At 42.0% G+C, this 20501-nt stretch overlaps 1 protein-coding gene across 1 annotated transcript in view; it reads right to left on the reverse strand.

The window, feature by feature from the left end:
• Window positions 1-20501, reverse strand: part of VPS13D (vacuolar protein sorting 13 homolog D) — a 3321573-nt gene that overhangs the window by 3129786 nt on the left and 171286 nt on the right. Inside the window, exon 6 of the mRNA XM_044060428.1 lies at window positions 19458-19574. Coding sequence (XP_043916363.1) covers window positions 19458-19574 — 117 coding nt within the window. The remainder of the gene's footprint in view (window positions 1-19457; window positions 19575-20501) is intronic.

Consider the following 20501-nt stretch of genomic DNA (forward strand, 5'->3'; position numbering starts at 1 on the left):
CATTGTGTCTTAGGTAGGTAGTATGCTTTTGGCCCTGGGCCTACAGCAGCATACTGTTATGCTACCCCGCCCCTTGTGACACGTGTTATGATCGTACCTGCTCCTTACAAACAGTTACACAGGGTGATTCATATGGCATATTACCTATCTGCATAACATTCAGCAGGGGTATGTCTGACATCTACTCATGGGGAGCCTTGCTTCTTAATTCTGTGTGGTTTACTCCAGGGTATGTTGTTTCTGTGGGTAGGGACCTGTACCTCCACCATGTGCTCTATACTGCAGTGACTAGGACAACAGACATAGGTAATTTGTGTTGTGGATGTTGGAGGTGTTACCATGGTTGTTGGACAACTGTCATGGGTGTGACTGAACTAAGTATAAACAGCAGTGGTAACCTCTATGTAGGTAGTCTGTGTGCAGTCTGTGGTCTTGTCAGTCACTCTGCATAGGTAATGTGTTTGAGTGCATTGACACAGTTACTTGCGTATATCGGTGTCCTTCTCCATATCTGTAGCTGTCATGGGAGGTACATACCGTGTAGGACATTGTGGGGTGTAGAGGGGTACAGTGACCTACATGTCCATAGCAGACGCACCATGTCCGCTGACACATTCCATGTACAGGTATTACAGGACTAGTGTGCCACTGTGTATATCAATGAGGAGCCTATTGTACACTAGTTGCCCCTGTTCCCCCCTGACACATGCAGTGGTGGGCAGGCATGCACATATGTGGTGGTTACTGGTGTCAGTGTTTTGGAATGGGGTATGGTACTCCAGTATCCACACTGGTGTTCACTCCATGCCTTTGTCACCAGGCACCTGCTGCAATACATCTGCACACATGTGCCTCACTCAGTATATATATATATATATATATATATATATATATATATATATATATATAGATATAGATGTACAAATATAGATGTGGGGAGAGAGAGAGAGAGAGAGAGAGAGACAGAGGGAGAGTGAGAGGGGATGGGACAGAGAGAGAGATAGTCATATACAGACATATCTGTTGTCAGTCAGATCTGTCTGTATATGTATATGTATCTACATATATCTATATATGTATGTGTATTACATATATCTGTACATACATATTCTATCAATCTCGATGTCTGTGCAGTAAGTGAAACCTGGTTCAAGGCTCCTGAGAGCACACCAGCGGTACCAGGCTATACCTCGTATCATGCTTTTTGGCCCCAAAACTCGGGCCAAAACAAAAAGGGAGGGGGAGTGTCCATATTCATGAAGGACACCCACACCTCCAGGTTAGTGGCAACGCATGAAGCATCAGAGACCATCCAGGTGCAAATAACCGTAGGCAAACCTGCTATACAACTGGTAGCATGTTACAGACCACCCTCCCAATCTCAGGAACCACAGTCAGCCTTCCTGAAGACATTGGAGGATATGAATGTCCCACCACACACCATCATATTGGGAGACTTCAACTACCCTAACATACACTGGGTGCATTATTCTAGCCCAAACACCCTAGCCCAAAGGTTCCCGGAATTCACTAAGTCAAATGCAATGGAACAGCTAGTCACCTCTCCCACAAGGGGAGATAATATACTAGACCTGATCATCACAAACATGGGGACAATGTGCTACACACCGGAAGTATACCCCTCACTACTCACATATGACCACTAACTAAGCACCCTGGATATACATATCCCACCTCCCCCACAACACAAAAGACTACAGTGAGAAACCTCTCAAATGCCGACTTTACACTTCTTAAAACTGAGTTGGTATCCTTTAAGCCCACTGGGCCAGTGGAAACCACATCCCACAATGCAGACTCCTTCACAAATGCTTTCTACAGACATCTCCAAGAATGCATGGATCATGCAATCCCAAATAAAACCAAGACCCTCTCCACCAAGGGCAGGCGTCCTGTCTGGTGGACCCCAGCCATGAACAAATTGTATAACAAAAGAAGGTAGCTACTGCATGACAGAGCAGAATTCCATAAAGATAAGGCATCTCTGATCAGCACTAGTAGAAAGCTACGTTCTCTCATACAAACATGCAAGGCCAACATTGAGAGGAAAATCGCTATGGACACTACAGATAACCACAAGGCCTTCTTCTGCTATGTTAGACACCTGGGTGGAAACCCTCAGATATGTTCAGAGTTAGTTCACAGTGACAAAAACTACACTGAACACACAGATATTGCCAACATTCTGGCAGACAGGTTCAGTGCAGATTTCTCCCCTCCCTCACCCCCAAATAAGGAATTACTTATCCCAGCTGACTGTAACCTCCCTGTCATCTCAGCTGTCCAGCTGAGAACCGCCCTCAGCAAAGCTATACACACAGCATCAATGGGACCCGATGGTATCGCAGGTTGTGTGCTACGTGAACTCCAAGAAGAGCTAAACCCGCACATATAATGCTATTTAACCATAGCCTTACTACAGCATATGTACCTGGACACTGGCATACAGCAACAGTAGTCCCACTCCACAAAGGAGACACCTCTACAGACCCTGGTAACTACCGCCCCATAAGCTTAACCAGCCTGGTCTGCAACGCTATGGAAAGAATCATTATGGAACTCATACACAGAGACATTGGGGACTTACAGACACTTGATCCCACCCAGTTTAGCTTTGTAGAGGGCAGATCCTGCCTTTTGAACCTGGTTGATCTTTTCAAAACAGTCACTAGAGCCATTGACGAGGGCACAGCAGTCTATACAGCCTACCTGGACTTGGCTAAAGCTTTCGACACAATACCCCACTCTGGCATCATAGACATGCTCAACAGCTTAAATGTAAATCCATATGTCACAAGATTGGTTGCAAACCGGCTAACGGATAGAAACCCTACAGTCAAAATCACTGGTGCCATGTCAGACTCAGAGCCAGTCACAAGTGGTGTCCCACAGGGCTCTGTCCTGGGACCCCTCATGTTCGGCATTTATTTCTCAGATGTGGATGCAAACATGGGAGGGTAGTGGCTGACAATGTTCAAAGATGACTGCATACTAGGCGCCATAGTCGATACCAGCTGACACATACATCCTACAGAAAGGCCTCACTGAAACAGACAACTGGTGCCGGAGTCATGGCCTTAAACTGCATGACAAATACTGTATAGTCATACCCTTTGGGAAAGACAAGGTACCCACATATTATCACATAGACAGTAACCCACTGAGTACAGACAAAGTAATCAGAGACCTGGGGACACAAATCGATACTGACCTATCATTTGACACCCACGTTGCCAAAGTGGTTGGATAGACTTCCTACCTTGCCCACCTTATCATGAAGGGATTCACATCCAGATCAAAGGAGGTCACTGTACTCATATACTCCTCCCTTATCAGGCCCATGACTGTGTACTACGCCCCATTTGGTATGCACCTCACCTGGCACTTGCAACAGCTAGGGGGACCCCATAAGTCCCTCACCAGGAGGATCAAGGGTCTCCAGCAAATGTCATATGCTGCCAGACTAAAGAAACTACAGCTCTATTCCATAGCATACCACCTACTTAGAGGTGATCTGTGCCTGACATACAAGGCCATGTCCAATCAGGAATTGATGGACATGTTCCACCTCGTAAAATCCAAATCCTTCAGAACCACAAGAGCTACAGATTTAAACCTCAGCACAAATATGAAAAGGACATGCTGTAGGGACAGATCCATAACTCAGAGGCTTCCCATACTGTGGAACAGGATCCCAGTTCATGTTAGGCTGAGACCCTCACTGACTCTCATGTGAATTCTTGACGAGTGGATGGGAGATCATCGGTTTACACCAGGAGTCATCTCTGTGTCACTACTAGACAGAGGCACAGTAAACTAATGCTATTATGTAAGGGGGGTCTTCACTGTGTCACTACTATACAGAGGTGCAATTTTCTAAATCTATTCTGTACACTGTGTGCAGATAGCCCAGTACTATACTATGACACTGTGAAACTATATATGTCTATGTATTTCTACATACCTCTCTATGTATACGCATATGCATATTATATATATATATATATATATATATATATATAGACATACATATCTCGATATACATACATATACACATGATAGATATATATATATGTACTCCTTTTTAGTTCCACATATGTATACACACAGTAACGTATTGATGAACATACATTACTGTACAACCTACTTGTACATTGCACTACAACCTACATTGCTATGTGCACATAGCTACCTTCACATACATATGTATGTAGAGCCTTCAGTGACAGTTGCAGTATGTCCCCGGCCCTATGCACATCTTCATATACATAGATACAGACCAATAACACATCTGGAGGGTTCACAGTATGTAGACTATTATACTAGTACTTTACATTACCTGTGTTTGTTGCAGCTGTTTGCGTAGGCTTGCAGTTACTTGGCCTGCTGTCAACCTCTTTGTTTTGTTGTTACTGTTTTTTTTTAATTTTTTTCTTTCTTTCTTTCTCTTCCTCTCTCTCTCTCTCTACCTCCAGAGGGTGCAATGAAAGTATTGCATGTGTGGACTGGGAGTACAGGATGCTTTTGTAGGTATCTGCACATGGCCATGTGATGGCCTCTGCACCAATTGTTAGCCAGCATTTACTAATTGCATGCAGCCTGTTGTGTAGTGATTGCAGTTCTCACTGTGATTTCAGGACAGTGCTATAAAAAGGTCTCTTAGGTAGGCGTAGCCCTTTCAGATTATCAGGGTGGGGACCATGCTGGTTTGCTGTGGACACTGTTCTGTGAGTGTAAGGGTTGGTATGTCTCCCATATTTCAGGCTGTGTTGTAGACAATGCAATGCATGTTGTTCTGTAAGCTGAGTATTCCTTCCTCTATTGTCCTCTTCTCCATGTGTATGTAAAGTGACACCTACGACTAGAAATACTGTGTATATGGGTGCGTGTGCTTTCCTGTGGGGATTGTGGTGTAACTGGTATATAGCAGTGGCTCTTGCAATCTGTTGCTATGGCTTCATTATTTGCCCTTTACATTCACTCCTTGTATGCCTACTAGGTGTCTTTCCTGTAATGTGTTGCTATGGCTTTCCTATTTTCCATTTACATTCACAGCTTGTAATGCTTGCTATATCTGTTTGGGCAGCAATTCCCTATGTGCTTGTTGTGGTAGGGTGTTACTGCATGCAGTGTGGTATGGCCATGGTGTGTGCCTTGACACTTACAAGGGTATTTGATCATGCTGCTGAGCAGGCCTCAGATACTCTCAGGTGCATCGTTTGTCAGCCTCATGGAATGGTACATATCAGTGGGATACTGCAATGAAATATTCTGATATTCTGCAGTTGTGAGTGTGGGTTATTTTGAGCATATGTATTACTACACCATTTGTGACGTGCAAGTGGTGCATACTTTCAGTAATTCATAGTTACCATTGCATGTGTAGTTACACCTTTCTGCCTACTGTTAGTACATCTCACAGGGTGTCAGTGGGGCACAGTTGACATTTGTTTTCACATCAGGGACATCCCTGTAACTCAGTCACAGTTGCTATGTCTTGGCTCTTAACTATTCAACTATGGCAGTGTTTATCCTGCTCTGAGTATGTGTGTGGCTTGCCAGATGCTACTGTGACATTATTAGCTACCAACTAGCATGGCTGTGTATCATCACACAGTACTATTTTACAAATCCACTAGATTTGATAGTAAATATACATGACATGCTTTGTGTACTAGACTTGCTATATTCCCTTTACATTAATTCCTACTATTTTATGATATATTTCTTTCAGCACAATGTTCTTGTATAGCAGTCATGGCTTAGTGGTAAGTCATGCAGACTAGTGTTTCCAAGGTCCTGGGTTCGAGACTGACGGAGGTATTTTATTTTGCTGCTGAGAAAACTACAGGCCTTGTCATTCAGAGTGACTAAGGCACTTTTAAGCAGTTGTAAGCGAGTTAGCGCTGGTTTGCGCGGAGGTCACGCATGCGCACTGCCGCTTAGCTTCGTGCACACATGCTTAGCAAAGCGCACAGAAGCGCACTCCCGCTTACTACTGCTTAAAAGTGCTTACTCTCGAGCACACCCGCGCTATTTTCTTTTAAAGAAAAGAAAATGGGGAAGATAGGAAAGTGGTGAAAAAGGGGGCACAAAGAGGGTAAGACAGTAGGAAAACAAGCTCGGGTTTTGCAGGAGGGATGTAGGAAAGGCCCATAGCTGCCCATTTCTTCGTCACCAACACCTGTGCATGTGTTGGTAATTTGGTGTGAAATTTGAAATCGTCAACCCCTGAGAGAGGTGTGAGGACAACAATATTTGTTGTACAGCCAAATGTAATTGCCAGTTTACATGTCCAGCAGACATGTGTGCAAAATGGGCAGCTATGTATGGGGCGTAATTTTTTTGTTGGTACAGAGTGCCCTTTTTTTTTTTTTTTTTCAGGTGAGAGTGCTATGTCAGGTACAGGAAGTCGGTATAGCTGGGGAGGTAGGTAGGGGAGGTTAACAGACAAGACAAACAAGATGCATACAGGGGTGATGTATGACACATGTGGGGGTGTTGCACAATTGTCGGGGACCGATGTTTGGGTATCTCGAGCCCATGAGCCCACAGATGGCAACAGTGGAACTGAGATCCCCACCCATGGGCAGTTGCCACTGTGCCTTCACTGCCCAGGACTGGGCTGTGCTGGGGGCTGTGTAGGACAGGCACACCCGTGAGTTGTGCCACCCATGCCTCAAGCTGGCGTAGGGGCCCAAGCACAGCGTGCCTGATCTCCCTATGCACCACAGTCCGGACACTAAGGAGGGTGAGTGGATGTTCTCCTCCGGCCACGCTTGCAGAGGGGGGACGAGCCCCATCCCCTGCAGTGCTTCCACCCGCAGGTGGCACAGGGCCACCGGAGGAGGGTCCGGCCTGGGCACTACTGCCAGGTGCACTCGCCAGCTGAGGTGGGAGAGGTGGGTCCGCTGGAACCCGCCTTCCCTGTCGTCCTATGTTTTGCATTATTTAATGACAGTTTGGGTTAGTAACATGCAATACCATTTACAATTAGTTGTAACAGCATGCATTAGTATTCCCATTAACCAAACACCCATAAATTCAAGCCACTGAACAGCAAGCATAACACATGCATAATTTGAACAACAGTACACAATCCAACAACATGCAGGGTTGATTGATGGCAACAGGCCATCAGGTTTGGATGTATGAACAGGGCACATGCATCAATGTACATGCAAATATGTATGACCCAACAGGACAATTGCCCAGGGGAGTTGATTGTGAATACACATACCCATTTCACGTGGAATGGATTATTTGTGGTTATAGGGTAGGGTGAAGAAATATTTCATTAACAACTTCAAATACCTATACATATGCTGTACATTTCTACTAGCTGCAGCTATATACACACTGCAGGTCTGACTACAGTTTCCTATGTGTAAACTTATGCATGTTGGTGATAGGAATGTTACTGCTACATCAATATACATTTCATTTTTATTCATACTCATTCATATCTGGCTCTGTTCAGCTACAGCATCCTGCTACATTTGCTTTATATGGCTCTAGACAACTGTGGATGTTTAGTATTTCATACGACCATACTATCTGCATATTGCAAACTGAGAGCAACATATCCAAATTGTGGGACACACATTCCAGCTTCAGTACTTTATTCCACACATTTCTCTGTTTGGTTGTGACTGTCACATTCATTTCATTCTGTACTGACTGCTGTATACTTTATTCAGGAGTTACTACAACTTTATTGGTGGATTCATACCTCTTTCTCACACTCTCACTTGTTTTATTTTTACAATTCAGGATGGTACTTAATTCTAGGCTTTATTGACATGTTTTACTTGGTTATAACAATCCTTTCCAACAGTTTCACTTGTGTCATCTTTCAGAATTTAAACGGGGATATATTTCACACAAGTGTTTTACTCAGCTTGTGTAGCTGTAATTTTCAGCCTGCTGCAGGTTATGTACTATTATATTACAGGTGGAACATCTTTATTTCAGACTTGTTTCATTTTTATTTTTGGATTACAGGCTGCATCACACTTATGTAATCACACAGTACTAGCAGAATCTCTCTTACACTGTTACTTGCACTTTATATTAATAGGTGACTACGCTGCACTCTTTTGCAAGCTGTCATACTTATATTTTTTAACAGTTACAGGGAGAGAATTACTAACCTGCCTGGTGGCGCAACCACACAAGCCTATCGGCATAGGCTCGATGATTCGCAGAACGGACACCTGCAGCTGCAATATAAATGAAGTAATATTGGAATACACATCTCCATAAAATCAGCTAGGTTAACTTTCTACATAAATAAATTACATGTAACTTACTCAGTAGTGGGGTGTTGGGCATTTGCCGGGCCTCCTGGATCCAACGGTTCAGTTGGTCCTGCTTCCGTCTCTTCAGGTCCGCATGGTGGTGACGGACCTGTTCACCAGTCCCTGGTATTCCTGTGGTACTGGTGAGATCATGTGCCAACCGGTCCCAAGCCTCAGCCCTATATGCTCCCCACAGGACCTGGCCTTGCATGAGTTGGGCCTCATGATCATGGACGAGGAGCCAAACCATATATTTGGACTCCTCAACGCCCCACCTCTGTGCTCAGAAGCAACTATCCTCTCCTACACCTGCCATCCTGACTGCAAATCGGTTCCACAATCAGTTATGCTGTGTATTCCTGCCTATGGGGCTTATATATGCCGTTTTTCCCGCACTTATCTGTGATTGGCCATTTTGGAAATGTTTCAGCTTCACAAAACCTGCTTTGTCATGCTTCTCTTTCCATTCATTCCTATATATATGCTATTACTGCATTTCTAAGTGCAACTGTCATGGCTTAGTGGTTCAGTACTTTGACTATGGTGCATGGTATCCTGAGTTCGAGCCTGGCCATTGCTTTTTATATTTTATGACTGTCTACACAGGCTAGAAGGTGCGTCTGTGTAAAGGCAGTTTTGATACAGCTTGCTCAACGTTGCCCGCTGGTTATCTTGTTGGCGCGGTGCGCAGCTCCGCGCAAACGGGTTACGCTTGTTTATGTGTCATTTGGCTGTCAGCATGCATATTACGCTCAGCTCAGCTGCGGGCACACAGTTTCAGCGTGTTAGAACTCTGCTCAACCACGGGCACTCATTTCACACCTGTTAAACCACTGTTCACCTACGGGCAGATATAATCAGCTGGTTAGAGTGTAGCTCAGCTATAGGCACTTCTGACATTTGTTTTTTTTTTTATTATCACACATTTCTTCATAATACATGGCCCATTTCATTACATTTTACAAAAAAATAATTTTATACATGTACATATATGTCAGGGAATTATTTCGTGCTTATATCACTAAAAATAAAAATTGATGTTGTGGGGGCTCGAACCATGACTGCCTCCTCTTCAGCCGACGTCTCTACCACTACGCTATTGCTTCTTGGCTTACTTTGCATATTTAGATCTTATATGCTTTTCCACTGACTGCTAACTGTGGCTAAGCGACGGGCACGCCCACGCACACAAGCGCACTCACGGGCAAACATCTTTACAACTTATAAAAAAATATATATGTTCATTTTTCCATTTTATGTTTATATTCTGTTGGGGCATGTGTTGTGTTGTGTTTATTGACATTTACGCGGACTCTCTGTGGTGGGGGTTTACTTTCGGGACTGTTACTCTTCTGGGGGCGTGCCCATTTGCAGGGCTCGCCCTACGGACACGCCCCTACTTTCTTACACGGACCGTGTTAGCCTTGGGTGTGAGTCAGCATGCCCTCATGAATATGCATGGCATGCTGACGTCACACCGTTTAACTGCAGCCTCCGTGTAAGCCTTGTAACTCTTACACAGAGGCTTCGTGAATCCTGCCCAATGTCAGTGATGAGGAGAAACTACCCCCCCACTGCTATCAATGGCTACACAGAAATTCTAAAAAGTACTCTGTAGAGAGACAGCCACAACTTCAGTTGAGTTAATATTCAGTGAAAAATACAAATAAATAAATTAAATACAGTACTATATCCAAAAGAGCAGATAAAAGTCTACTTAAATTCACTTATACATCCAGCTGATTTCAGGTAGATGTTAGCCGGCCAAAGCTCTGATATTATTTATCCATTTGCATTTTTAGTTTGTTCTGGGACCTTAGTTTTACAGCTTAATTTACAGTTGTTGGAAGACTGTGTTTCTACATTACACTACACTTCTATCTCCGCAAGCAGAATTAGTTGCAAAATCTGGTTGTTTTTATTTTAAATCATGCTGGGCTTTAGTCTTAATAGTTTATTTCACAATTGTGGCAGAACAATGAACTACTGCCATGTCTGAGCCATATTTAGTCACTTATTACTGTATTTTTTTCCATAAACAATGTTACTGGTGAATTTGTGCACAGATTGGTATCTTAAACTGTACTAGTAGTGACAATATTGTTATTTTCCACTCCAGGATTTGTGCTTCAAGACTTTTATAGTTGCTGATATTCTACTTTTAATCCTACAGTTTTATATTCTGCTTATCCTTTACCTGCTTAAAGTTGTATTTCACTGCCTTTCTTTTCCCCAGTTCTGTTTGTCTACCCCATCCCCAATGAGACATTAACCTTAAGTTTCTGAAATTCTAACCTTCTTAGGGTCATCGACCTGTAGCTCAGAGAAGTTGCATTCCAGTGCCTTTCTGTTCTCACTGTTCTTTGTGCCTACCCCACCCGCACCCCACTAAGATATTAAGCTAAAGCTTCTGAAAGAGTTCAGATATTAGCTTTACTTGATTGGATTCCTTGCTAGCTAGCCTGCAAATTTCTTGATTTTTTTTCTCAACCCTTCCATACTTTTGCTGCGGTTTTGTAAGCCCCGGTATCTGGCCTCCACCCCTATGGTAACCTGAAATCCAAAGTCCCTCACTCCCTTGTTAAATAGCTTCTGCAACAGAAAATAGCAACTAAAGCACTCTTCTCATCCAATGTTTTTACAGAGCCATGCCACCGAGTGCCCACCCAGGAAATCAGTAATGCTCTTGAGTAAACTTCCATTACTACATATTTACCCCTGCTCATTTTCCCAGAACTCAGAAAAGCTTGGCATCCTAGCCTACATTCCAGTGTTTTACTTGTAACCAGTGCCATCCAGGCATAGACAAGTACTTTTAATTTCTTAAAGGCACTTGGTTACGTTACTGAGTGATTGCTATGGTTTCCAGCTTTTACTTGTGCAATTCACTGTATTTTTGTAAAAAATGCTTTCCTCTCACTGTTATGGGGGGCTGCTGAAAAGTTCTAAGCCCGATCAATTTTTTTAAATTCTGAGCATTATTTTGCCTCTGTAGCTGAAATGAGAGTTATTTTATCCTGTAAAGTGGCAATATTGTTTCAGATCATTGAGTGAACCATGTCAACAAAAAGTGTTGAATTTTCAAGTGTGGCACTCCGAGCCATCATGAAGTTCCTATTCCTGCAGAAGAAAACTCCAAAGGAAATCATGACTGTATGATGTAAACATTGAGTAATAAGTGCCACCCTTACTCAACTGTGAAGAAATGGTGTGCAAACTTTCAGCATGGAGACATTGAGACGGAAGATGCAGCAAGGTCAGGGAGGCCTCAAACCGTGTCAACTCCTGAAATTGCTGACCATGTCCATGACCTGATTTTGGCAGATCAGTGAATAATCGGCTAAAACAATTGCTGAGATACTACAGATATCCAGGGAACATGTTGAGTTTACAACCTATGGGCACCTGGGTATGCAGGTGCCGTCACAAATGTTTGAATGCCGATGAGAAAAGACATTGAGCGGACACTTCTAAGTTGACTCTGCGGCATTTTCGTTGTGCTGGTGCCAACTTTTTGGAACAACTAGTTACTGCTGATGAAACATGGTTACACCACTATGATCCTGAAACAAAACAACAGTCCATGCAATGGTGACACTCAAGTTCACCAAGGCCAAAGAAGTTCAAGACACTAAAGTCAGCAGGAAAGATCATGGCCACAATGATTTGAGATCAGGAATGTGTTGTAATGACTGACCATATTCCAAGGGGCCAAAGAGTTAATGCAGAATCCTACTGTAATTTGCTGTGCTGATTAAAGGGGGCATCGAAGAAAAGAAAAAAGACAGAGGAAAGCTGCGGAAAGGAGTTCTCTTTTTGTAAGACAATGCACCTGTTCACAAGGCTGGTAAAGCGATGGATGTTTTGATGAAACTGGGGTTTGCACAGACCACCTACCTTACTCACCAGCTCTTGCTCCATCTATTTCCTGTTTCCAAACCTTAAAAAGAGTTTGAAAGGCAGCAATTTGAGTGATTTGGAGGTGATTGCAGCAGCGGAGCAGTACTGCAGCGACCAGACTTTTTTTGGCAGGATTACAGACACTTCAGACACGATGTGCCAAGTGTGTTGAACTTCGGGAAGAATATATTGAATAACTTGAAAGTTTCATGGCTTCACTTCACTCCCTACTTGGTCAAGCTTAGAACTTTTCAGCACCCTCCTCTTACTGTTGTAAGACTGTCTTGAAATAACCTTCAGGAAAGGATTTCCAGCTAGTTTAATTGGTTTGTGGTAGCATTGTCTCTTCTACTGCATTTTTACATTAGGAGGACTGGTAGACGATGTTTGGCGGGTCTATTTGAGTTAGGAAACATGCAAAAGGGCTCTCAGAATATTTGTTTATTTCCCAGAGAGTTCATTAGTTAGTTTTCTGTTTTTTTCCTGTGCTGCTATAAATTTGAAGCATTTGGGAGGAGTTGTTCACCATGCAATGGCAGGCAGCAGTGCCCTATACTGTATCAAACACTTAGAAAGGAAAATTTCCCTGTGCAAAAGTCATAAAACTGTACCCCGTAAAGCAGTAAACACAGAACAAATAACTTGCACATTGACAAGCTAAGAGCAGCTAGTGGGAAATGAAGTGGCAATATCTATAGACTTAGCAGAATTCAGTACTGTACAAATATTAAAGTCAGTAGAATTTAGTACTATTTAACATAAGCTGCTCCAATAAGTCTGCACCAACAAAGCACCCTGAAAAGCCTTCTAATCCCCTAATACACCACCCCCTTTCATCCCACTCAAAGGACAGGACAACGTGGATATGCAACTTCCTAACTTCACTGAAGCCAGGTGGGTATGGGCATTTTCAGACCATACAGCACTTGTCTCATGTTTACCAAACACCACTTAATCCTTAAAGAAACAGACACACTACACAAGAGGTGTACTTGCATAATAACACTGGAGGCTAAACTCTCACATACAAGCACACATTAAGTTGTCAGAACCATGCACAAAACACTCACCTCACAATTCACACAACATGCATGCACAGACTAACATATGCTGAGCCACTTAAAAGTAATCTTCCTAAACAAAGATTGCCTAGACCACCAACTGGCGAAGCTGCCTCAGCAAGCCCAAAGGCACTCCGAAAAAACACCAACTAACACCACACCTGCAGTCACAGTCAATGGAGTCCCAAACACGAAGTTCCTAAGGCAAGCAAACACACTCTCCATGACTCTCATCATAAAGGACTCCATTGTAAAACATACTGATGCCCTCCAATTAGGCTGAAGGAGAAGATAACAGCTGCTCATCTGGGGCCAGGATCCACCTAATCACGCACACACTCAAGTCATTACACCACAGGTACCAGTATTATTCTTTCGTAGCCCACATAGGTATAAATGACCTGAGACATATCTCCCTGGACTATATGGAGAGAGACAACACAAATTTCTCAGTCTGCCGGTGTCAGGCTGGTACGAGCCTAGCACTGAATAGAACATCACCATCACCGAGAATGATGCCAGAATATCAACAAAAGACAATTGATTTTAACAACTGGTGGTCTTTCTGGTGTCATTTTAAGGGGATCCAATATTTGTCAACTCCAGAGGACATGGTTAACAGACCACATTTCTTTGCCAAAGTTGGTCTGCACCTCTCCCCACTAGGCTTTTGAATACTGGATAAAACTTTATCCATTCCCATAATGCCTTTTTTTAGGCAATGCCAAATTGACAAACCTACAGACATAGCAAAATCAACTCAACTTAACTTCAAGATGGTACTGTTCTTTGCCAGCAGCCTAAACAAAAAACTACACTTCTTTCCAGCCCTCCTCATGCTTGAGAATATAGATATCTGTACAGTTACCAAGACATGGTTTAAAGTGGTAGAGAGTACCCCTGCAGTGCAAGGTTTCAGTGCCTTCAAACTTTTAGACCAGTAGCTGCACAAACAATGGCTAGAGGTGGAGTTGTCTTTATGTACATCAATAACAAGCATACCTCTAGGTTGGTCAAAGATAACAGCCTTTTGTTCCTCCATGTGCAGATCACCCTAGACCAAATCTTGTACCATATCCTAGCCAGCTACAGGGTCACCCTCTACATCCCAAGAAGCTCACAACGCATAGTTGGACCTACTGGAGACACTTATCATCCAACCTAACACTACTCAAGGAAGACTTTAGTTACCCCTCTACAGACTGTGTATCCTACATGGCCTCTTATCTACAGGCACAGAGATTCCTGGAGTTTGTACATGGAAATACCCTTGACCAAATATTGAATACACCCAGTATAGGCTCCAACATATTGGACCTAGTACTCACAAATATGGGAGAACACTGCAGCCCCCCACTGTCTCATTGTCCCTGGTAAGATCCAGCCATAAAGCTGTCTCTTTCAAAATCAAAATCAACTCCATAACCCCAGTAAAATCAGAAACAGTTATGATCTATTCCAAGGCAAACTATCTTTTATTACGTAGTGGTATGTCAAAATTCAATGCCCCTCCAAACCCCAAGAACACAGCAGCCTACACTGAATTGGTCTCAGAAGCTCAATATAAACATGTCAAAGGCTGCATAGAGGCTGGTGCTGTACCTACAAGAAGCAAGCCCAGAACTATCCCCAGAAATAAATCACCATACTGGTATCTAAAATTAAACAGGATATACAGCAAAAGGGAAAAAAAACAAATGTCCATACATAAATAATAGTAATAAATAAAAAAATTATGGCAAAAATCAGGAAAGGTAAAAACACAAGCACACACACACACACACACACACACACACACACACACACACAGTGTAGCATTACATTACAGTGATAAACTTTTAAACTCTGCTAACCATGTCAAAGGTGAGGACCCCATAACCATCATTACTTGTGTGCTAACACTAACCCTACACATTAACATTAGGAAAACTCCATTCTCTAACGGTATCACTATGACAAAGTTTACCTGAAGTTAGGGTAGGTTTTTTTTAATTTCTTCTATGTGTTGAGCGATCACAAATGTAGACAGTCCGTTTTCCTTTTGCGATTAGTACAGATTCGCTCTTCTATTTTCATTAAGAACATTTCTGAGATGCTGGCCGGCATCAGTGTCTTGTGTATCAATGTTTATTCACTTCAGCAGTGTGTTATACACTTGTACACATATAAATACATATTACATATTCTACAGAAAAACAGCCTTTTATCTCCATGAAATTATGTTAGCCACCTCTCCATATTTAGACTTCTATGCAATACCTGACGTTTAGAGCAGGACTAACACTCTGAGCTGTTAATGAGCTGCTTCTTGTGCCCAGGGTACAGGGTTTTATTCTTTCCACCTTCAACTGCCTACTGTGCAACTCTGCGCAAGTCACTTAACCAGACTGTAATGTGGGTTGCCCCTGAAAAGGGACAATTAGTCTAGTGGGTTTACCAGATCAACAAATAGGTAAAAAAAAAATGATATGTATCGCATGAGCAAGTAGTTTATATTTCCTTCAGGCTAAAATCACCCACTACAAGCTCACAGCTATATAACAGCATATATTTGCTGGGAACTCTGCAGGAAGATTTGTACTGGTAGGTACCGACAGTACACCTGCACTTACCAAAGTATGCCCATTTTACTGACATTTAGTTAAAAAATGCATACATGTGATGTGTCTGGCTGAGAAAGTCAGTAAATATCACAACATATCTTTGTAGTGTATTGTTACACTTGAACTAAACAATACTAATTTTCTTAGAAAAGCAAATATTTTCAGTCACTCTAACAGTTACAGAAAAAAAATAAAAATACAGACTGACATCCACACATTCAGCACGTTGTTACCTCCTTGCATTCTGTGCCAACACAGGGTATCTAGGTGTCTCATCCAGAGAACGTTATAAGAAAGCAATACAGAAATATCACCATTTACAGGTAGGGTCAAAATTAAGGGCAAAATAGCCAGTGAAACTAACAACACAACACTTCTAAAATATTCAGTTTAAAAGTATACCTAACACTTGTATTTAAAATACCAAATATACAAGTTATAAATAAATACACAATGATGCTATGACAAAGTCTAAAAGACTGTTTGGGGGATTTAAGAAGGTACAGCAACATGCACATCTCAGTGTAACTGTCACTCTAATCTTTTGGTATTCAACAACTGCTCTAACATGGTGCTGCATAGTACTCTAAAATAAATAAGTGCAGCATCGTATAGGACTGGCTCCATGGCCATGCTGAATGTCAATAAGGCAGTTTGGGGAGAGGCATATGCTAATTAGCCACCTCAAAGAAGGCATCAAAACATATAGCAATTCAAGAAATTGCTCAGCTATGCAGTTCAGCACAGCTGACCTCATCACAATGTGATAACTAAACATGGCCAAAAGCCGTGTTCAACTACCTGCCATGACCATGGTATGGGGATCAGGGGTGAGTCAAGCCACTGGATATCAGGGATAGCTCAACAGTTAAGTGCTATAAAATAAAGTATTAACATTAGGATAGGGACTGGGAGTGTGGGGAACCCTTGACACCAGGGATTTCTACCTTTAAGTGCCATAAAAGCACATACAGCAATACGGGAATCAGCGGGTTGGAGGACAATAGACACCTGTGAGCCTACCAATGAGGCATAACAGCACAGAAAGTATTACAGTGATTGGAGGGTGGGGGACCCACTAGCCACCAGGGTAACTGAATCTGCCATAATGGTACTTAAACTATTATGGTGATGGGGGGGTGGGAACCACAGGAGGGGGACAGGTACAGAGACTATGAGATACATGTGTGTGTGCTCACGCGTGCATGTGTGTGTGTTTTTGTGTGCGTGCTCGCATGCGCAATTGTGTGTTTGAATGTATACTTGTGTGGGCAACAGTCTGACTGCAGAGGGGGGATGCCAGTAACTACATGAGCAGTAGTTTACTACTGCAATTCAAATACATGTACGTTAACCAAAATAAGGTCTTTCCTCTTAGTGGCTGGTATTTCTCTGAATCACAAAATAGTGATTTGTGAGAGCAGGACGTTAAGCTTCTTAATGAATTTCCTGGTAAATATTTCAGCATAAAAAATATAGATTTTTTTTCTTCTTTAAGTGCTTTGGCATAAACATGATAAATTATTTCATTAAAATTAAGATGCAGCTGCTCTTCTGCTTTTGAAGTTAGAAACACAATCAAAGGATATGTTAAAGATAAATATTCCAGTACAAATCCCTTAACATTTCAACAAAATGTGCTGCATCATATTGGAGATACAGCCTTGTGTGTAAATGGACCAAACTAACTCCAAACAGTAACAGTGCCAAAAGAGTTCTTGCAAATGGTCAGTAGTATGGGTTCATATTATGTTATTGAAAGATAATGTAACTGAACGATCAAAACTTCGAAATGGCAGCATTTCGAAGCTTGTATTGTGGGGGGGCTGCACCTCTGAGATCGCACTACAGTGAGGAAAGGGCAAATATTCCAGTCCTTACTATACTGCGATCCCACAATGCAATCTTCGAAATGGTGCCATTTCGAAGTTTTGATCATTCAATTACTTTATCTTTCGATAGCGTAATAGGAACCCCAGTAGTATAACCAGCAAGTATTCTAAGGATAAACTGCTATCACGATTAAAAAAAAAAAAAAAAAAAAAAAAAAAAGAGCAGAAAAAGAAAACAACTGAAAAATACAAGCTCAGATGATAAGCATAGAAGAATTACTTCACAGAATGAGAAATGGCATTGTGTACACCTGGAGCAGCTTATGTGAAGAAGTAAGGTAGTCAAAAATACTAACAAAATTCAAGAATGCATGGGGCAAACATCTGGTAGTACAAGGGGTAAGATCAAAAAAGAGAAAAGAATGAAATTGATGGAACTCACTTGGTCTTGGTAGCAATTTCAAGTGCTTTTTGTAGGAACAGCTGAGTGTTGCCTCTTGCTGTGTAACACAGGTACCGTGTGAAATATCAGGACATGCGTGACTAAGTCCCATAATATGGAGAATGAATTTCTGAAAATCTGGACTTAACATATACCAAGTCCAAGACTGCCATTTCTCAGAACCTTCCCTTTTTTGAGGGTACACTGATCTTGGAGTTGATGTATATCAAGTCTGGAGGAAAGGGGGCTGTGCAAGGGAGCTTGCACACCCTACACAAAAAGATGATTAAAGAAGAGTAGCGCTCAAGGTTTGCTTTTCTCCTGGATTTTTGGTTTGTCTGGACACAGCATTTCAATAGGGAGCCACATGATACTGCTTCTTGACTGACCACTTTGCCATCCTTTTTACAATAAAGTGGGCTTTATACTTCCCATCACTGCAACACGCACACACAAAGTATAGAACATGCCACAGGTAGTGACTGTCTCTCATAAATTTTGCAAACGCTTTACTAAAAGTTGTCAGCACCTGCTTAGGTCACCGGTTTTAGAAATATGCAGCTCAGTCATTTACCTTAACATTAGCAGAAACGTGACCAAAAAGCTACTGCAATTTGATATCTTAAAATTTTACATGACTGTCAGCAGATTTGCCACTGATAGTTCACCAGCGTCAAGTACAGCTAGAGAGATATTAATAGGTTGTTCATATGCTTTATTACGCACATAGGCAAGTTTCATATTCTCCAAGCATCTCAACAACAAAGCATAAACAGCAAACCCGCTTGGCCTCACAAGAATGCTCACAAATGGACACAAATGCTGCTGACAGAATCTGCATAGCTTAGACAGCTGTTGAGACACCTTAAAGTGGTTTATAAAACATTAAAAAAATTACATTTACAGTGTTTTTGTGACTTATGAAATCTAAACTCTAGTTTAAGGCTTATAATCAGATTACCCTTACCCTTGTAAATATAAGACTGTGCTGAATTTTTTTGTTCTTTTACAATTTTTGAAATGATTTACAGTTTTAGAAATATAAGCATCTGTCTGAATTACAAATTCATACCTCAGCTGTCAAGAGATTTAAGATGCAACCATTATCTTGGAAAGTCAGAGTCCAAGCCTCCTGACCTCCTGTTAAGACAAACAATTAAGCAGGATCTCCAGTTTATTCAGCAAGAAGGGAAATGGAAAGACAGGGTAGGGTCAAAGTGGTCCTTACCTACAATCAAACGCTAGGTTTCTAGGAATATAAACTACCAAGAACTGTGTTACTGTAGCACATTACTTACTGGTTCCTTTGTAGAATTCTGCATAGATACACTTTTGATACAAATACCAAAGGCAAACGGCTGTTGAGGATTTGTAGTATCATCTTCAAATCTCAAATGTACTTCTTGAATCTTTAACTACAGCAAAAAAATAAAATAAAATAAACATTTCAAAATAAACTAGCAATTTACATTACATTTGCATGATGCCAGAACGAGACAATATGCCTACCTAGTATGACTCTCCTTTCTCCTGTCATTCACTCTAAAATTTGCATTTAACGGTCAATTTCTTTCCCACCCCTGCCTCCCCCCTCACCCTTTCTGCACCTGTTCTACCTCTTGCAGAATACCATTTTATACTTCCTTGTTTTTACCCATTCTGGCAGTTTGTTCCAGCAGTCTACACAGCACTTTCTGTGAAGCACTTTTCACAGCAGTAGTAATTATATTACAGTCTGCTCTCTGAGCTCCCCCTCCCTCTTCATCCATTTTGTTTAGGATGACCCTTTCAAACTTCCTTGACATGTGAATCTGCACCACTACTGGGTGGCACACTGGTGCAGCGGTTAGCGTTATCACCTCACAGCAAGAGGATCTACAGTTCGATTCTCGGCTGAGGTGCCTTCTGTGCAGTCTGCATGTCCTTCCTGCATTCACGTGGGTTTCCTCCGGCTGCTCCGGTTTCTCCCCCGGCCTCCACTGAAAATGGGCTCTGTCCCAGTCAGACTTTCCCGGTAAACAAATGTTAAATAAATAAATAAATATTACCTTCCCACTTTCTCATCTTGTATCATATATGAAAGGATCCAGTTTTAATACCTCTGATCACCTTCTTTTCCCTTCATCCTAACCACCATTCTACCGAGATTTCCTATAGATTCATTCAAGCAGTCCAATGTGCCTTTCTTTGCATGGCCTCTAGAACTGCAAAAATACTCAATTCATGGACTGGTCAGGAGAAACATTACTTACTTACTGCTGGAGTCTACCCCCATTAAAATGCAACTCCAGCATTCTGTCTGATACTTTCAATGGCTTCTTACTTTGTTTCTGATGTCCCTG

The sequence above is a fragment of the Protopterus annectens genome, chromosome 2.part0 (assembly GCF_019279795.1).
Source record: "Protopterus annectens isolate FY-2018-M chromosome 2.part0, PAN1.0, whole genome shotgun sequence".
Taxonomy (NCBI): domain Eukaryota; kingdom Metazoa; phylum Chordata; order Ceratodontiformes; family Protopteridae; genus Protopterus; species Protopterus annectens.